Here is a 19,162-nt window from a genome sequence, read left to right as displayed (position 1 = left end):
TGCTGTCATGGACAGATGCCTCTGCAACAGGTAGATTGGTGGGGACAAGGTCAAGTAGGTTTTTTCCCTCTTGTTGGTTCACTCACCACCTGGCGCAGGCCCAGACTAGCAGCGATGTCCTTCAGGACTCGGCCAGCTAGGTCAGTAGTGGTGCTACCAAGCCACTCTTGGTGATAGACATTGAAGTCCCCCACCCAGAGTACATTCTGTGCCCTTGCTACTCTCAGTGCTTCTTCCAAGTGGTGTTCAACATGGAGGAGCACTGATTCATCAGCTGAGGGTGGGCAGTAGGTGGTAATCAGCAGGAGATTTCCTTGCCCACGCTTGATCTGAAGCCATGACTCCCAGGAATACTCCCTCCCGACTGTATAGCACTGTGCTGCCACCCCTGGTGGTTCGGTCCTGCCGGTGGGACAGGACATACCCAGGGGTGATGATGTAGGAGTCTGGGACATTGGCTGAAAGGTATAATTCTGTGAGTATGACTATGTCAGCATGTTGCTTGACTAGTCTGTGGGACAGCTCTCCCAATTTTGGCACAAGTCCCCAGACGTTCGTGCGGAGGACTTTGCAGGGTCGACTGGGCTGGATGTGCCATTGCCATGTCCGTAGCTGGTGCGGAGGTCGATGCCGGGTAGTCTGTCCAGTTTTATTCTTAATTGTTTTTCATAGCAGTTTGTTACAACTGAGTGGCTTGCTCAGCCCTTTCAGAGGGCAGTTAAAAGTCAACCACATTGCTGTGGGTCTGGAGTCACATATAGGCCAGTCCAGGTTAGGACGACAGGTTTCCTTCCCTAAAGGACATTAGTGAACCAGATGGGTTTTTACAACAATCCGATAGTTTCATTGTCACCATTACTGATACTCGCTTTTTATTCCAGATTTATTTAATTAACTGAATTTAAGTTTCGGTGAAGTTACTGGAATCTATCATCAGGGACTAACCACTTGGACAAGTATGAGCTGATCAAAAAGAGTCAACATGGATTTGTGAAGGGTAAGTCATGTCTGACTAATCTAGTTGAAGTTTCTGAGGAGGTCACAGATATGTTGGACAGGGATATGTCTATGGATTTTGTCTATATGGACTTCCAAAATGCATTTGAAAAAGTTCCGCACAGAATTGGAGGTAACCTTGTGACATGAGTTGGTAATTGATTGGGAGGTGGGAGACAGAGAATAGGGACAAAGAGATTGTACTCTGATTGGTGGGCTGTGACAAGTGGTCTTCCCCAGGGATCTGTACTGGGGCCTCAGTTTTTCACCACATATATCAATGACTTGGATGAAGGAATAGAGAGCTTTATATCTAATTTTGCAGATGATACTGTAAGTTGTAAGGCAGGGTAAGTTGTGTAAATGGGAGCAGGAAATTACTAAGGGACATAAAATGAGTGGGCAAAACTATGGCAGAGAGAGTTCAAAGTGGGAAAGCGTGAGGTAATCCATTTTGAATCCAAGAATGATACCAGGGTTTAAAGGATTAAATTATGTTTAAATTAAATTTAGCCTATATTTCTTGAGGCTAAAGCGATCAATGGATATGGGGAGAAGGCAGGGACAGGGTACTGAATTTGAATGATCATCCATGATCTCATTGAATGGCGGAGCAGGCTCGAGGGGCCGAATGGCCTACTCCTGCTCCTATCTTCTATGTTTCTATGAGTAACAGGTTGCATAAATCTGATTTATAATCCCTTGAGTTAAGGTTGCGGGGTGATTTAAATTGCAGTGTTTAAAATTATTAAGGGATTCGATAGGGTAGAGACAAAGAGGCTATTTCCTCTGGTGGGGAAGTCCAGTACAAGATGCAAAATCTTTAAATTAGAGCTAGGCCATTCTGTAGTGAAATCAGGAAGCACTTTTTCACACAAAGGGCAGTGTAAATTTGGAATTCTCTCCCCAAAAGGCATGGGTTAATTGAAATTTTCAAGACTTAGATTGAGAGATTTTTATTAGGTAAGTGTATCAAGGGATATGGATCAAAAACGGGTAAATGGAGTTGAGGTACAGATCTAATGGTGAAAGAGGCTCGAGGGGCTGAATGGCCTACTCCTGTTCTTCTGGTCTCGGTATTTACCCCCCCCCCCCCACCCATCCCCACAATGGGCAGGAGAGGGTTGGGGGGTTAAAAATGAAAAAAATGGTGTACGTCACCCCAACCCACTGCACACGCACCTTTTGAGCATGGTTCAACTTCATATACAAAATAATAGGCCCAATTTGCACTGCATTATAGGCAGTTTTGTTCTGTGGACTTGTGTATTGGAACCAGATTGAGGTTATCCAAGTTTATTTTGCACAGGAAACAGAACCAGCATAAAGAGGAAACTTTTCTCAACCAATTTTTAAAGTTCTAAAATATTCATTCAAGAAAAACGATTTTCGGGAACAGATTTTGTGCCAAGTATAAGTAACGAACCTTGCCAAGTCACTGAGGTCCAGGCGGCCATCTTTGTTTTTATCAAAAATTTTCATCTGAAATAAAGCAGTAGCGAGTTTTAATAAGTGGCCAACCCATAAGATATAGTTCCACATGTAAACAATGTATACTGTTACATTATTTTAATATCTCTCCAAAGCAAGGTAAAATGATCAAAAGGAGCATGAGGATTACAGTAAGAAACCAAATTTTATATCTGCAAATCCTAAAATCACTAAATAACAGATGATGTAAATCTGCCTCGTTGTTAATATGAATCAAATTCATCTGCATTATTAGAAGATTTTGCTTTTTCCCTCAATGTCTCATTGGTTATGTGCACTACAGTATATGGTGTGCTGAGTTAGCTGATCTCAGGGGCAGTCATGGAGGCTTCAGTACTCCTGGGCTCTGCTGGGGAAAAACTACGCTCCTGATCACTATCCAGTAACCTCTACTGGACAGCATGCATATGAGGTGAGGACACATGGAGCTTGATGTAGTGCCGCCCAGGAGTGAATAGCCTGTCAGCACTCGCCGTCTAGGCTGACACCTAAAAGATGGCCACTAGGGTGAGCTACTGGAGGGTCACTGGCACCAATGGATTTATGTCCCTGGGGTGAATTTGTGCCTTCAAAAGTATTTTGAAAAAATCAGTAGGTAATCCCTGAAATGCATCATCAGGTTTTCATAATTTGTTAATGGCCCGTAATTTGCAGTCAGCGACAAAGCAAAGGCGTTCACCGCTGGCCCCGAGGTAAGCTTCCTGCAAAGATCTCACAATCACTGTGGCGAGAAGTTCGGCTTTTCCGACGTGTAACAGAAATCAACGCAAGTTAATGGGATTCCCAGCGAAGAGCTGCTGTGGCGCCAACACGCTGTCTAAGCAGCCAATCAGAATGCAGAATTCTGACAGCTAACCAGGAAGTGGGTAAACTCCTTTGATTCTAACTTTTTAAAAATGTTATAGAGAGGGGCTCTCACATGGGAGAAAAGGCAAACCTGAAATAGAGGAAAAAACCTTAAAATGGATAAATTTGGCATTCCACAAAATTATAATTAGTTTTTCAGGGCCATAACCTTTCTTCAGCAGTCAATATGCTGTTAAAACTCCAGTTACAGCTAATCCAAAAGGGTCTAACTTTTAATGGGTTATTTAACAGCGGTATTACCGCGGAAGACCTGACGTTTTTGTCAGTTTCTATGATTTGACAGATTACACTGATTGCCGGCTCTGTGGGGGACGGGGGGGGACCACAACACAGCCTGTGGAGGAGCAGTGAATGACAGACTGCAACTTCAGGATTTCTGCATTAGGCTGGGCATGCGCTAAATCCTGAAGTTGCGATCAGTTTCAAAGGCGAAATGACGGTGAATGCTGCCAGTTCGCTGTCATCAGGACTGCAAATTCTGGGCCATAATTTGTTTCCCCCTTGCCAATAGAGTATTTACAAAGGGATCATTAGCCACTGATGCATTTTCTTTTCATACTGCAACCATATTCTGATGTAATGGGAACATTTTCCAACTTCCTGTATAAGATTGTCAAGTAAACTCACTTAACAGCCAGTGCATCCTCCGTTTTATCAATATGTTTGTTAAATTATGTTTGTTAACTTGTTTAAACTAATCCTATTGTATACATTTTGCAAATACTTTGATAGAAATAGCAACAGCAATAACCATGATTAAAGGCATTTTGTAAATGGCCTAAATGTGACTGATTTATATATCTTAATAATACTGTAGTTACTATGCAATACTTTATTACTTGCCCAACAATCAATGCTTGATGTCAATGTGAGCTGTGCATCACGCAAATTAATTGGCTCCATTAACAGCTCAATTGATGAATTCACTGCCCAGTGTAGGTCTGAGCTGACAGACTCAAGGTTCATTCTGTAGTGTGCGCTGAGTTAGCTGATCCCAGCCAGGGTAGCAAATGTGGTGCTACAACTGGCCGCAGTGAGGAGGGGGTGGAAAAAAATCTGTTTGATAGACAAACCACAAATCTGGGATTTCTTGTACTCCAAGTCGCTCATTGTTACTGCTTCATCACTGGAGGTTCGGAGCACAGGCCAGGGACATCCCCAAATTGAAGGAGGAAATTTGGAGGTCATGTAACTCAGAGGGGGAAAAATTCGGTTGCTTTGTGCATCCCGATAGCGCCCTGAGGGCGGCACCATTAACGCCTCCAGCAAAATTCAGCAGGAGGTATGCAGCGGCGGTAACGCCCCATGGCGCTGCGCCTCCGGCGATGACGTCATCGCCGTGCGCAGCGCCCTGGCCACAAGCTTGGCTTGCGCCCCCGACCTACCACCAAGCGCTACGTCCGACAGGGTCAGCGGGGCATTTTTATGGCCGGGTGGCGATAATTAAAGGGCAGGTGCCGGGCAGCCTTTTTTTTTGGGCCACCTGCCAGCACCTGCCCCTTCTCGCCTCCTGCTGCAGGGTGCGGGCCGCGATCGGGCAGCCCGGTACTCCTCTTGAGTGCCGGGCTCTGTTGCCAGCACCCTGCTCCCTGGTGGTCCAGAAGGGCCTCGGTGCAGACACCTCCCCTTTAATCAGGGGAGGGGAGCCTGCTGTACCGTGGCGCTACATGCTGATGTGCGTGGCACTGGTGCACGTAGCACTGCGATATTCAATGGGAGTGCACAAAGAAGGAGGGGGAGCACTTCCAGTAATGCCCTGCCTCCTGCTTGGGGCGCTACCACTAACTTTTTCGGGGTGATAAAAGTAGCGCCCCGGCGACGTTTTCATCACAAGGGGGGCACGAGCCAATTTTCCCCCAGAGTCTCTCAACAGTGTGCTCAAGAATGGAATTTCTAGAGGAACGTGCATGCGTTCCCCCTCTGTAGTATAGAGAACCAGAAGAGGGACTAAAATTGGAGAGAATAAGGGACTCATTTTTAACTTAAGCGAAGCAGGAAACTGGTGATAGCCAATCCCTTATATACCCTGCCCGATTTTCCTTTCCGTTAACTTCACTGAAATGGAAAACTGGGCAGGGTGTATAACGACAGCCCATCTGCTAACTCCATTGTCCGCCCGCACAAAAGTGAAAATCTATCACATAGTATTTAAAACTAGCACAAAAAAACTTCGAAGAAACAAAGTATTTTTAGTGGACACCATCCTCCAACTCCTCATAGCAGACAGACAGCTCTTTCACTGTAAAGATTTGTGCCAACATTAATTACCAGCTGATATGCAAATCTATAGGGGTGATCTTCAAATCCACCCCAATACACCCCATACATGAAAATAAAATAAACAGTAATGTCCAAACCGGTCAGAACTACACCAAATAGAACAGTTGAGACATCCAGAAAATTGGCTGCAGATAAAATGTTTGGGTTGAAACATAGGCAACAACTATGGAATAAGTGGGCTGTGAATTGTATTGCTCACAATCAAGCAAGCACAGATTTAAAAAACAAATGGTTTTGTGTGGAATAGGTGGAGGTTGTAACAGGTTACAGAGATGCTCACCATAGTGTCAGTGTACTCATCCAGCTTGTCATTTGGAATAATTTTCTTGTGTTGAAGGAACAGGTCTCTCAGGAAGTTCTGTTTATCACAACGGGTCCAAAAAAAAAGTTAATTGTCTAACTCCCAGTTAACATGCCTCTTCGTTCTCTAAAATATTGGCTTTCAATAACCAACGGAGCAAAGAAAAGCAATTTCCACTCTGGCAGGTGCAAAATTTTGTTTCAATTCCTACTTCCTTGTCAGGTAACATCACTTAAAGCCAGTGCATCCTTTGTCTTGCTAATGCATTTGTCAAATTTTCAGTGCCGTTTACTGCTGAATTAGCAAATTATGTCAGATTTAATTAAGTCCTGTTTATCATAACGAGGGCCAAAATAAAATGTAATTCAGCTGTTTAATAACTAACGAATCAAAAGTACATAGTCAATCCCTTTATAGGTTGGAATTACATTATCATCCCTGTGTAAACTGTGCCATGTGCTCTAAACTGAAGAGCTGAATTGGGGAGGACTGCAAGAAAGAAAATCAAAAATACGATTAATTGGTTCACTCTTTAACAAATAAGAATATTTTCAAAGCCCATAAAAAACAGCGAGATTATTCTGCTTATTCCACTTTTCTAGTTTCTTACAATGCAGCTGTGTTGATTTGACCATAAACCCTACACACTGACTCATAAATCTTCCGCACTGGCCGTAAACCCGACGCACTGACCCGCAAACCCGACGCACTGACCCGTAAACCCTATGCAATGACCATAAATCCTACACTGACTATGAGCCCTAGTCATTGACCATAAACGCTACGCATTGACCATAAATGCTAAGCACTGACCATGGGGCCTAGGCATTGACCATGAGGCCTACACATTGACCATAAGCCTTAGGCATTGACTGATGATGGAGTCCTAGAGAATAGATTTATACAAAGAGCAAGATTCAACTCTTATTAAGTTTCCAACTTTCCAACAGTTTGTACTATTAAAAAAATGAATAGCCACAAAATTACAGGAATTTGGGGAGTGGAATTACAAATCAAATAATTTTAATGTCAAATATTTGGAAGTACATCAGTGTTGAAACTAATTAATTTAAAACTCTAATGCCAAACAAGTATGAGTTAGTTTTCTATTTTTTAAATGCTTACAAGATATCACAGAAACCCCACAGTGCAGATAGAGGCCATTTCGGCCCATCGAGCCTGCACCGACACATATCCCACCCGATCCCCGTAACCCCTACATCAACACATATCCCACCCTATCCCCACGTATTTAATCCCCCCAACACTAAGGGTCAATTTATCATAGCCAATCAACCTAACCCGCACATCTTTGGACTGTGGGAGGAAACCGGAGCACCCGGAGGAAACCCACGCAAACACGGGGAGAATGTGCAAACTCCACACAGACAGTCGCCCGAGGCCGGATTCGAACCCGGGTCCCTGGCGCTGTGAGGCAACAGTGCTAACCACTATGCCACCGTGCTAGATTATGTATGTAATATTTATATTAAAAAGTAAATCAAATGGTAATGAATGTTGCATGCGAAGACAGTATAATGCAACTGAGGACAGGCAGTCTAGTTACAGAATGAAATTGCAAAACTGCCTATTCTGAAAGATGAATGACTACTCCTGCAGTCTGTAAAATTACACATATATCACATTCGATTATACTTAAACATTTCTTGCCCCCTGACTGATTTCACGGTCTAAACATATTGATAACATTGTACCTGACGTATTAAATACTAGCCCTTCTAAAAGGAAGGAATTGGTTTGTATCAGAAACTGTCAACAGATTAGTTGCTCACTACTTTCAAAGAAGGCTGTAGGCAGTCACATCCCAGGGAGGGCGGATAAAAACCAGAAAGATATTGCTCTCATCTGTCTCTTAATGCTTGGCATTAAAGCTGCATTAAAGCATGAAAGATTTGCATTTATATAGTACCTTTCACGACCTCAGGACGTCCCAAAGCACTGTACAGCCAATTAAGTACTTTTGAAGTGGAGCTGCTGTTGTAATGCAGGAAACATGGCAGCCAATTTGTGCACAACCAAGCTCCCACAAACAGTAATCTGATGACCAAATAATCTTCAAGTGATGTTGGTTGAGGGATAAATATTTCCAGCACACCAGGGAGAACTATCCCACTCTAGAGTTTAGAAGAATGAGGGGTGATCTCATTGAAACATACAAAATTCTTACAGGGCTTGACAGGGTAGATGCTGGGAGAGTGTTTCCCCTGGCTGGGGAGTCTAGAACTAGGGGTCACAGTCTCAGAATAAGAGGTCGGCCATTTAGGACTGAGATAAGGAGAAATTTCTTCCCTCAGAGGGTGGTGGATCTTTGGAATTCTCTGCCCCAGAGGGCTGTGGAGGTTCAGTCGTTGAGTATATTCAAGGTAGAGATCGTTAGCATATTAAGGGAATCAAGGGATATGGGGATAGTGCAGGAAAGTGGAGTTGCAGTAGATGATCAGCCATGAACTTATTGAATGGTGGAGCAGGCTCGAGGAGCCGAATGGCCTACTCCTGCTCGTATTTCTTATGTTCTTCGAAATAGTGCCATGGGATCTTTTACATCCACTTGAGAGGGCAGACAGGACCTTGGTTTAATGTCTCATCCAAAAGACAACACCTCCGACACTGCAGCATTTCCTCAGTACTGCAGTGAAGTATCAGCCTACATTTTGTGCTCAAGTCTCTGGTGGAGGGCTTGAACCCATGACCTTCTGACAGAGGCAAGAGTCCACTGAGCCATGACTGACACTGGTGAAGGGTCCCCATCCTATCCATTACACAATGGTGTGTGGAATGCAGAGAGGGAAGATGGAGCTGGCAATCAGAGACAAGAACACTTTATTTGTCATGTTATATGAAATGTGTCTATGGAAAACAGCAACAGATCTAATGATTGGGGGTGGGGAACCTTATAACCCTGTTGCCTGAGGGGGAAGAAGATCAGATATTATGACTATTATTTGATTAAGCCTTAAGCTTTCTCTTGACATGTGACTTACTCGGAGTTCAGTGGCTGAAATGTATCCGCTGCTGTCTGCGTCATATTTACGCCAGATCTGGAAAGGATAATAGAGGAATTAAGTGTGTCGGAAATTCCAGCACCAGTCAGATTTCAAATTCAATATATGCGTAAATAGCAGAGCACATTTATCATCAATAAAACAGTGTCTTCCAGTCACATAGCGATTATATTTTAAATGGCCCCCAAATTGTCGTTCCGATGACAGATTGTCACTGTAACCATCAATGGCTTCAAGACTCATTTGCAAGTTTGACTGAAATCCAAATGTTTCGCTTAAGTGCATACAGCCAACGCCTAATAACGTTAAAATAATTTTTTTTGCACTAAAATTTAGTAATTTTAGTTAAGCAAAATAATTAGAACAGCAAAGTCTGACTTCAGTGCTAAAAAATTTGATTTAACAGAAATTTGAATTAAGCAACTTTGAATTAAGATTAGACAGGCTGTTACTGAAAATAGTCTCAGTTGGTTTGGATCGTTTGTAATAAGGCAGAATCTGGGTTTGGTGACTTGGCTTTTCTCTCACAGGATTCTCCAGTAGAGCCTTAAGCACCATAATCCAGCTGTAAGGTCATGCTACTCCTGATGGGATAGTAATATAATAAGACTTGCCTTTATACAGTGCCTTTCATGACCTCAGGATGTTCCACTTTTGAAATGAGGTCACTGTTGTAATGTAGAAAATGTGGCAGCCAATTTATGCACAGCAAGGTCCCACAAACAGCAAGGTCCCACAAACAGCAAGGTCCCACAAACAGCAAGGTCCCACAAACAGCAAGGTGATAATAACCAGTTAATCTGTTTTAGTGATGTTGCTTGAGGGATAAATATTGGCCATGACATCGGGGAGAACTCCCCTGCTATTCTTTGACTAGTGTCATGGGATCTATCCCTTATAACTCACAAAATACTATGGGGCAGAGGAGAAACTCCCTTCGACTTCTTTTGTTTTTTGTTGTCTGACAACCCAATTAAACTAAAACATTTTTTTCTACCCATGTGTTCAAGACTTATTTTTCCTCTTATCGATCCTTAATCACTTTTCCAAATTGCATCCCCCTTTATTGGAATCTGGGCTGCCAATCCCTGACAACGGAGTAATGTTCCAATTTGAAAAGTTTTCATCAATCTTCTCGTCAATGGTTGTAAGTACATAAAATTAAGGGGCTGATTTTGTGCTACCAACTAAGAGCCTCGTACATACCTTGCACGGTTGCTTAATTAGTGGGTCCAGTGGGCAAACCTCCCGACTGGTAACGTGCATTCAGGAAAATCGGTCCCGCAGAGCCCAACCTTTTCATGGATTTTATCAAACATGGAAGCATTTTCTTCACGATTGAATTCTCCTGACCTTTGCCCCACCGCCTCCACTGCTCTTGGCTAATCTTTAGACTCGTAACTTTTTTTTTTCCCCCAGCCTTGGCAAAGAACCTGCACAGGCACGATGGGCTGAATGGCCTCCTTCTGTGCTGTGCATGATTCTATGACAAATTCCTTCCCCAACAAAGCATGAATTTCATACAATATTTGGCAGGGCGAAATTCTCCAGCATGAACTCGGGATTTAAACTATTTAACAGAGAAAATACTACTCAGATAAAGAGCAGCTCATGAAGCTTTAAGATACCTGTGAGTAAATGTTACCCACGCATGCTCCCAGCACAGAGCACATGCATGATTTTTCTGATATGCGCTCCCAGTGGTCAAGACTCCTTGCCAAGAGATTGCATTCATAAAAACCCTCTGGTGCAAAGCAGCACATGACCCGCCCAATCATATTGGTTGTATTAGGTATAGCTCCTGAGTTGCTGGAAACGATGATAAGCTGGAATGTAAGTTAATATTTACAGTATAGCCTGGAAGTTTCTGAGTGATGTTATTGTATGAACACAATGGGCCAAAAATTGCAGTTGGAGGCATACCACCGGAGTATACCTCTGACCTGCGAAACAATTACCCACCTACCTGATGGTGACGAGCCTGCGAAAACTTGCGGTCTGAGGCTGTGCAGCGGAGAGCAGCGTAATAGCCCACAGATCCCACGGACACAGGCGGTGCGGAAGCGTACCTGGGATCACGTGGGCCTGGTCCTCCAATCACAAGGCAGAATTCGATTTTAATCATTTCTGAAGGGAATCCCATAATGAGATACAATGGAATCCCAAAATCTGATCTAATTACAATTTACAGAATTGGAATTTGAATTGTAATTAGCTTCATTCCACTAAACTCACTAAAAATATAATTGTTTGATCATTTTCAACATCATTCTGGCCAATATTTGCAGAAACCCATTTGATACAGTGTGTGTCTAATTTCTGAAATAAAAATGTTTCAATCATGCCTGAAAAGTCCCCTTGTGTTGATGCAAACAGGCCTGTGCGCAATTGCTGGCCAGTCAACGACAACAACTTGCATTTATATAGCGCCTTTAACATAGGACGTTGCACTAAGGTGCTTCACAGGAGTATTAAACGACAAAAAGATTTGACAGTCGGTGGGCAAATAGCCTGCAAGTGCATGTGGAAATCTCGAACTTGTGGGGGATCTCAAAGGAGGTATGAGAGTACGGCGACATACTGACTACAAAATCCGGGCCAATGCATTTGTGTCAAATTTCTCTTGCTATTTTAACGTAGCTGTTAAGCATGGTTAACAGCTCCATCAAAACAGCAAAGAAAGGAATTTTCAGCAAGCACAATTTTTTTTTAAATCATTCATGGGATGTGGGCGCCGCTGGTAAGGCCAACATTTATTGCCCATCCCTAATTGCCCTTGAGAGGTGGCGGTGAGACGCTTTCTTGAACCGCTGCAGTCCGTGTGGTGAAGGTACTCCCACAGTGCTGTTAGGGAGGAGGTTCCAGGATTTTGACCCAGCAACAATGAAAGAATGGCGATATAATTCCAAGTCAGGAATGAGAGAGATCTGGAGGGGAACTTGGAGGTGGTGGTGTTCCCATGCGCCTGCTGCCCTTGACCTTCTAGGTGGTAGAGGTTGCGGGTTTGGGAGGTGCTGTCAAAGAAGCCTTGGTGAGTTGCTACAGTGTATCTTGAAGATGGTACACACTGCAGCCACGGTGAACCGGTGGTGGAGGGAGTGAATGTTTAAGGTGGTGGATGGGGTGTCAATCAAGCGGGCTGCTTTGTCCTGGATGGTGTCGAGCTTCTTGAGTGTTGTTGGAGCTGCACTCATCCAGGCAAGTAAAAGTATCTCCTGACTTGTGCCTTGTAGATGGTGGAAAGGCTTTGGGGGGTCAGGAGGTGAGTCACTCGCCACAGAATACCTAGCCTCTGACCTGCTCTTGGTGCCACTGTATTTATGTGGCTGGTCCAGTTAAGTTTCTGGTCAATGGTGACTCCCAGGATGTTGATGGTGGGGGATTCAATTATGGTAATGCCATTTAATATCAAGGGTGGTGGTTAGACTCTCTCTAATTGGTCATTGCCTGGCACTTGTGTGGCCCGAATGTTACCTGCCACTTATCAGCCCAAGCCTGAATGTCATCCAGGTCTTGCTGCATAAGGGCATGGACTGCATCATTATCTGAGGAGTTGCGAGTGGAACTGAACACTGTGCAATCATCAGCGAACATCCCCACTTTTGACCTCATGATGGAGGGAAGGTCATCGATGAAGCAGCTGAAGATGGTTGGGCTTAGGACACTGCCCTGAGGAAATCCTGCAGTGATATCCTGGGGCTGAGATGATTGGCCTCCAACAACCACAACCATCTTCTTTAAGTGTATATATGGTAATAACCACTCACACTCCCAAATAAATGTCAAAATTACTACTTTTGATGTACTGCATCATGTCTACTTACATTAGGAAAAGAGATAATTAACCCAAAGGCTCTGGATCTCTGTTTTAGCTTTTCAATGATTGAAACTTTCTGGAAACTGCTGTTGTGCACAGGGTCACACGAGAAAATTTATTGCTTTACTTAAGTGCAAATAAAAATGATGAATGTCACTGCCCTACCATGTTAGGGAGTATTAATCCTTCTACAGAGGCCATAATTAGCGCTGCACAAGTAAATTAAAACTTGCATTTATTACAGATTCATTTTAATTGTTCCCCTTCCATAATTTGGTGTCCTCCCCTCCTCTTCTAAAGGTGTTGACAAACTGGTGAAATATGGGGACGAGAAATTTGGCCACGCTGCATCCATTTATCAGGTGCTGACCGGCTTACTAGGCCCCCAATATGGCGGGCAGGAAGTGTACGCAGATTCCCATCCAGAGGTGCACTGCCCACCATATTGGGAAAGGACATTGTGCTGGTGGCAGGAGCGCACTTTGGGAATATTTAAAGAGAGAAATAATTTATTTAAATTAGGGTCCTGCGCATCATGCAGTACCCGCTCTGATTTTTGAACTCCCCAGCACTTTGCTCGCCATGTGCTGAACTCTCACAGCACATTGTGGCTCTAAGTGGTAGGAAGGCCCTGTACTTACCTGAATGTGGAGCCAGCAGGAGCGTTCCCCCAAACCCATATTAAAAAAATGCTGGGCCAGTTCCCCCCTGCCACCGATTCTCCCCGATCTGACTACCAATCGACCCAGTCCTCAGCCAACGCTACCTCCCTCCAGCCAACCATTGCGCACCCCCCCAAAAGCCCAAATCTCCCCCCACCCCCCACCAGCCTGAGGCCCATTCGCCCGCCCTTCCTCACTTACTTGATCTCGTAGTGGCCCGATCTTCAGTCCAGATCTGCCGGTAGCTTTGCGAGACTGGTTGGTTCCAATGAAAGGCAACCCGATATCGGGGGCGCCTCGGGTCTCACCATTCAGGCAGAGATCAGACACTGTGCCTGAATTTCTAGGCCACAGTTTCAAAGGAGTAATGTACTCCCAATATTTTACTTAAGTGGTCATTATTCAACTGTAAATCTTGACAGTGAGCATCAGACTATTCTATCACATGGGGGGGGGGGGGGGGGGGAAAATCTGAACCAAACTTAATTCTACCTCACCAACGTCTACACAAGTGCACCTCCAGCAGGGCTTGTTGCACGTTGCTCAGGAGGGGGACACCGTGGCTGTTTGCTCTCCTTGATTGGCAGTATTTATTTTGTGGGTTAGTGTCTGTGTAACAGTACCACAGACAAAAAAAAATAATACAAGTGCATCAAGTGTTTGGACATGAACGTCATTGATTGGAAATTCTACCCTCTGGTGTCTTATCTGGCAAGTCATCTGAGATTGGACAAAACTCATTACAAGTCAAACAAAATCAGCAGAAATTTGAAATGCTGGATTAGGAATTGGCTCCAATACCACAGCCAAAAAGTTGTAGTTAACGAAGGTGCTTCAGCTTGGAGACATGTTACTACTGGTGTCGCCCAAGGATCAGCTCTAGACCCGTTACTCTTCACACTCTTTATTAATGACCTGGGACAGTGGTGTTGGGAGTATCGTAAGTGACTATGAAGATGACACCAACATCTGTGCAAGGGTTAAGATGGTAGAGGAGTGCAATCAAATCTAAAAAGATTTAGATGTGCTGGGGGAGTGGGCCACACATTGGCAAATGGCATTTAATTTAGATGAATGTAGCGTCAAACATGTTGGTCGGGCCAACACAGAATACACGCATAATTTGCAGGAACAATACTGAAAGAGATCGAGTGAGAAAAAGATCATGGTGTTATTACGCACAGATCAGTGAAAGTTCTTGACCAATGTAGAGAAACTGTAGCTAAAACTAAGGTGGTATTGGGTTGTAATAATAGAATCATTCAGTATAAATCCGAGGACACCATTTTGACACTGGTCAGACCACATCTAGAGTACTCTGCCCAGTTTTGGTCCCCCCACATATTAGGTGATATAGTGACATTGGAAAAGGTCCAGAGGAGATCTACAAGAATGATTCTCAGCTACTCAGATAGGCTGAAGGACATTGGTCTCTTTACTTTAGAGCAGCGTAGACTTAGAGGTGACCAGTCAGAGGTCTATAAAATAATTAAGGAGTTGGATAGCATCCCTATTGAATGATTATTCCAGTTTAAGAGATTGGGAGGACCAGGGGACATGAGTTTAAACTATGTAAGAGTAGGAACAGACTAGCGGTTCTTCTTTTCCCAGAGAATTGTGAGCCTTTGAAATACATTGTCAGATGGTGTGGTGGGCGCTGACTCTCTGCCTTCAAGAGGGAGCTGGACCGGTTCCTGACTGGAGCAGAGATCACATCATAGAGAAGGTAAGTGTCTTTCTAGGGAACTCTTGGTCCATGTGATCTTCTGAACTAGTTTTGATCGCCTGAGGGGGTGGGAGAGGAATTTTACAGAATATTTCTTCGCTTATTGGCCCCGGGTTTTTAATTTTCTTTGCCTCACCCAGGAGATTGCATGGTTGTGGGGGTGGGTGTGAGGTGGGGGGGTGAAAGTCAGGGGAGGGAAGAAAAGTTTAGCCATTGTGGTGTGAGGCAGTCTTGATGGACCAGCTGATATTTTCCTAACCGTCATTTTCATATGTTTATATGTTCTACCAGTTACTAGAATCTACTTCATTCTCTGTATAAACAGCAGCTGGGAAACGTTACTGAACTGAAAATAAACAAGCCATTGTAAACAAGAACTTGGGCTTCTAATTACACATTGTGAGGTAAGCAGTTTAAGCACTGCTCTATATGTGGCACTCATTTAACGTCTATCAAGAATCTAATATCATTGTCACACTGCTAGAGCTAAATAAATAATCACATCTACAATATGCTTTCCTCAAAAGGAAGGTGCTGAATTGGAACTGAAATAAAGTAAATAAAGTCTCATGACCATTTAGGTTGAAGCTGGTGGTCAGTTTACTCTGCCAGTACCCCCTGCTCCACAGATACCCGGAGAGCTTCAGTGAAACACGATGATTGTAACTTTTCCTATTCAAGGATGCCAAAAGTAACAAAGTATATTAACAAGCCAATTGCGTTTTATTTTTAAATGGCAAGAATTGTGGAGACTTTAGCTTTGTGGTATTTTGCAGATTTCAATTCTGTGGGTAGTGCATTGGCCTGTGATTCAGTCTAATGATGAATCTTGAGTCATAGAGTAATAACGGCACAGAAGGAGGCCATTCGGCCAATTGAGTCCGTGCCGACTCTCTGTAGAGCAATTGAGTCAGTCCCATTCCCCCGCTCTATCCCTGTAGCCCTGCAAGTTTATTTCCCTCAAGTGCCTATCCAGTCTCCACTTGTAAACACTGAGTGTCTCCACTTCCGTTGGCAGCGAGTTCCAGGTCCTCACCACTCGCTGCGTAAAAAAGTTTTTCCTCACATCTCCCCTGTATCTCTTGTCCAAAACCTTAGATCTGTGTCCCCTAGTCCTTGTACCATCAACTAGTGGGAATAGCCTTTCCCCGTCTAGCCTATCCAAACCCGTCATAATCTTGTACACATCTATCAAATCACCCCCAACCTCTTTTTTTTAAATTCGTTTTTATGGGATGTGGGCGTCGCTGGCAAGGCCAGCATTTATTGCCCATCCATAATTACCTTCGAGAAGGTGGTGGTGAGCCGCCTTCTTGAACCGCTGCAGTCCGTGTGGTGAAGGTGCTCCCACAATGCTGTTAGGTAGGGAGTTCCAGGATTTTGACCCAGTGACGATGAAGGATCGGCGATATACTCCTAAGTCAGGATGGTGTGTAACTTGGAGGTGGTGGTGTTCCCATGCATCTGCTGCCCTTGTCCTTCTAGGGGGAAGAGGTTGCGGGTTTGGGAGGTGCTGCCGAAGAAGCCTTAGTGAGTTGCTGCAATGCATCTTATAGATGCTACACACTGCAGCCACAGTACAGTGGTGGTGGAGAGAGTGAATGTTTAAGGTGGTAGATGGGGTGCAAATCAAGTGGGCTGCTTTGTCCTGGATGGTGTCATGCTTCTTGAGTGTTGTTGGAGCCGCACTCATCCAAGCAAGTGGAGAGTATTCCATCACACTCCTTCCTTGTGCTTTGTAAATGGTAGAAAGGCTTTGGGGAGTCAGGAGGTGAGACAGTCGCCACAGAATACCTAGCCTCTGACCTGCTCTTGTTGCCACAGTGTTTGTGTGGCTGGTCCTGTTACGTTTCTGGTCAATGGTGGCCCCCAGGATGTTGATGATGGCGAATTTGGCGATGGTAATGCCATTGAATGTCAAGGGGCAGTGGTTAGACTCTCGCTTGTTGGAGATAGTCATTGCCTGGCACTTCTGTGGCGCAAATGTTACCTGCCACTTATCAGACCATGCCTGAATGTCGTCCAGGCCTTGCTGCATGCGGGCATGGACTGCTTCATTATCTGAGGAGTTGTGAATGGCGCTGAACTCTGTGCAGTCATCAGCAAACATCCCCATTTCTGACCTTATGTTGGAAGGAAGGTCATTGATGAAGCAGCTGAAGATGGTTGGGCCTAGGACACTGCCCTGAGGAACTCCTACAGCGATGTCCTGGGGCTGTGATGATTGACCTTCAATCACCACAACCATCTTCCTTTGTACTAGGTATGACTCCAGCCAGGGAGAGTTTTTCCCCCCGATTCCCATTGCTCTAATGAAAACAAATCCAGCTTCTCCACCCTGTCCTTGTAGCTAAGATCCCCCATCCCCGGAACCATTCTGGTAAATTCCCTCTGCACCCTCTCAAGGCCTTCACAACCTTCCTAAAGTGTGGTGACCAGAACTGGATGCAATACTCCAGTTGTGGCCTAACCAGCGCTTTATAAAAGTTCAGTATAACTTCTCTACTTTTGTACTCAATGCCTCTATTTATGAAGCCCAAGCTCCCAAATGCTTTGTTAACCACTCTCTTAATATGTCCTGCCACCTTCAGGGGTCTATGCACATTAACTTCCAGGTCCCTCTGTCCCTGTACACTGTTTAAAACTGTGGCATTAAGTGTATATTGCCTCTCCCTGTTCCTTCTGCCAAAATGCATCACCTCACACTTCTCTGTATTAAATTCCATCTGCTAGCCTTTCTATGTCCTGTTGCAGTCGATTGTTAGCATCCTCATTGTTTGCCACACCCCAAGTCTGGGGTCATCGGCAAATTTAGAAATGCTACTCTGTATTCCAATATCCAGGTCATTTATACATATCAACAAAAGCAGTGGCCCCAGCACTGACCCTTGGGGAACATCACTGTCTACAATCCTCCAGTCTGAAAAACAGCCATTTACCGCAACTCACTGTTTTCTGTCCTTAAGCCAATTCCTTATCCAAGCTACCACGACCCACGTATTACATGAGCCTCAATTTTGTTAACCAGCCTTCTATGTGGTACTTTGTCAAACGCCTTCCTAAAATCCATGTAGACAACATCCATTGCATTCCCTTCATCAATCCTGCCTGTTACTTGAGTGGAGCAGTGGATTCAGGAATAGAGATTCTAACCTGCATTAAAACAATAAGCTAATGCTACACAACTCCAGGTCTGCCCCACACAAAGGTGAGCAAAATGGTGCTGAATTGGATGATACTCAATTGATAGGTTCATAAATAGACCATTTTAGAGCCTGGCTTAAAAAAACCAGCTCTTAAATGCCATGGCTCCAAGTCTGCTCAAAGGAAACTAGTCTCTGCTGCAATGTAATAAATTAGTGAAGAGTCTTGCTGACTGACAACCTGGATAAATTATGCGTAGGAGTTCTGTCCCATGGTTTATCATGAGACTATATGTATGTATCAGCCTCCATATCTAGACCCAGAAGCTGGTTACCTACCCGCATGAAATCCACACTATTGTCCAATGGAGTCTCGCGTCGGAATAGCAGAAGAAAGTTCTCATCTTCTGGTAGGATCATGTTTGCCAACTGCAGAATTAGAAGATTGAATGTCAGAACAGAAGTACTTTATATATTTTTTAGACACAAAGGAATCTAGGAATTTGATTCTGTGGTGGGACTAGAGGATCAGTTTTACATGACTTTAACACCGGAGCCATTGGTAAACATAGCACAGGCATGATAGGCCAAATGACCTCCTTCTGTGCTATATGATTCTGATTGGCACCAAGCATATGATCTTGGAGATTAAGGTGGGCCAGAATCATCCGAAATACTTTCCAATTTTTACATGTTCAGGTACTCCATAGTACAACTTTTTGCTGTTAAGCTGGTCCTGATCCCAAATAGCTCCTTCACTTAAAACCATTGAGAAGAATTGTGCAGGTGGTACCACTGAACTGTACATTCATGGTATAATTTTACAATGATAAAGACGATAGCAGAGAATTCACAA

At 44.1% G+C, this 19,162-nt stretch overlaps 1 protein-coding gene across 1 annotated transcript in view; it reads right to left on the bottom strand.

Moving 5' to 3' along the window:
- The window catches only part of scgn (secretagogin, EF-hand calcium binding protein), a 71,265-nt gene that overhangs the window by 20,210 nt on the left and 31,893 nt on the right, over positions 1-19,162 (bottom strand). The window contains exons 4-7 of the mRNA XM_085988868.1: positions 18,646-18,735; positions 8,938-8,994; positions 5,915-5,992; positions 2,423-2,478 (exon numbers count right to left, since the gene is read on the bottom strand). Of these exons, the coding sequence (XP_085844994.1) occupies positions 2,423-2,478; positions 5,915-5,992; positions 8,938-8,994; positions 18,646-18,735 (281 nt within the window). The remainder of the gene's footprint in view (positions 1-2,422; positions 2,479-5,914; positions 5,993-8,937; positions 8,995-18,645; positions 18,736-19,162) is intronic.

The sequence above is a fragment of the Somniosus microcephalus genome, chromosome 5 (assembly GCF_052327205.1).
Source record: "Somniosus microcephalus isolate GS21.2 chromosome 5, FLI_Smic_1.0, whole genome shotgun sequence".
NCBI lineage: Eukaryota > Metazoa > Chordata > Chondrichthyes > Squaliformes > Somniosidae > Somniosus > Somniosus microcephalus.
The sequence above is the reverse complement of the archived record's forward strand: the minus strand, read 5'-3'. Positions and strand labels throughout refer to the sequence as shown.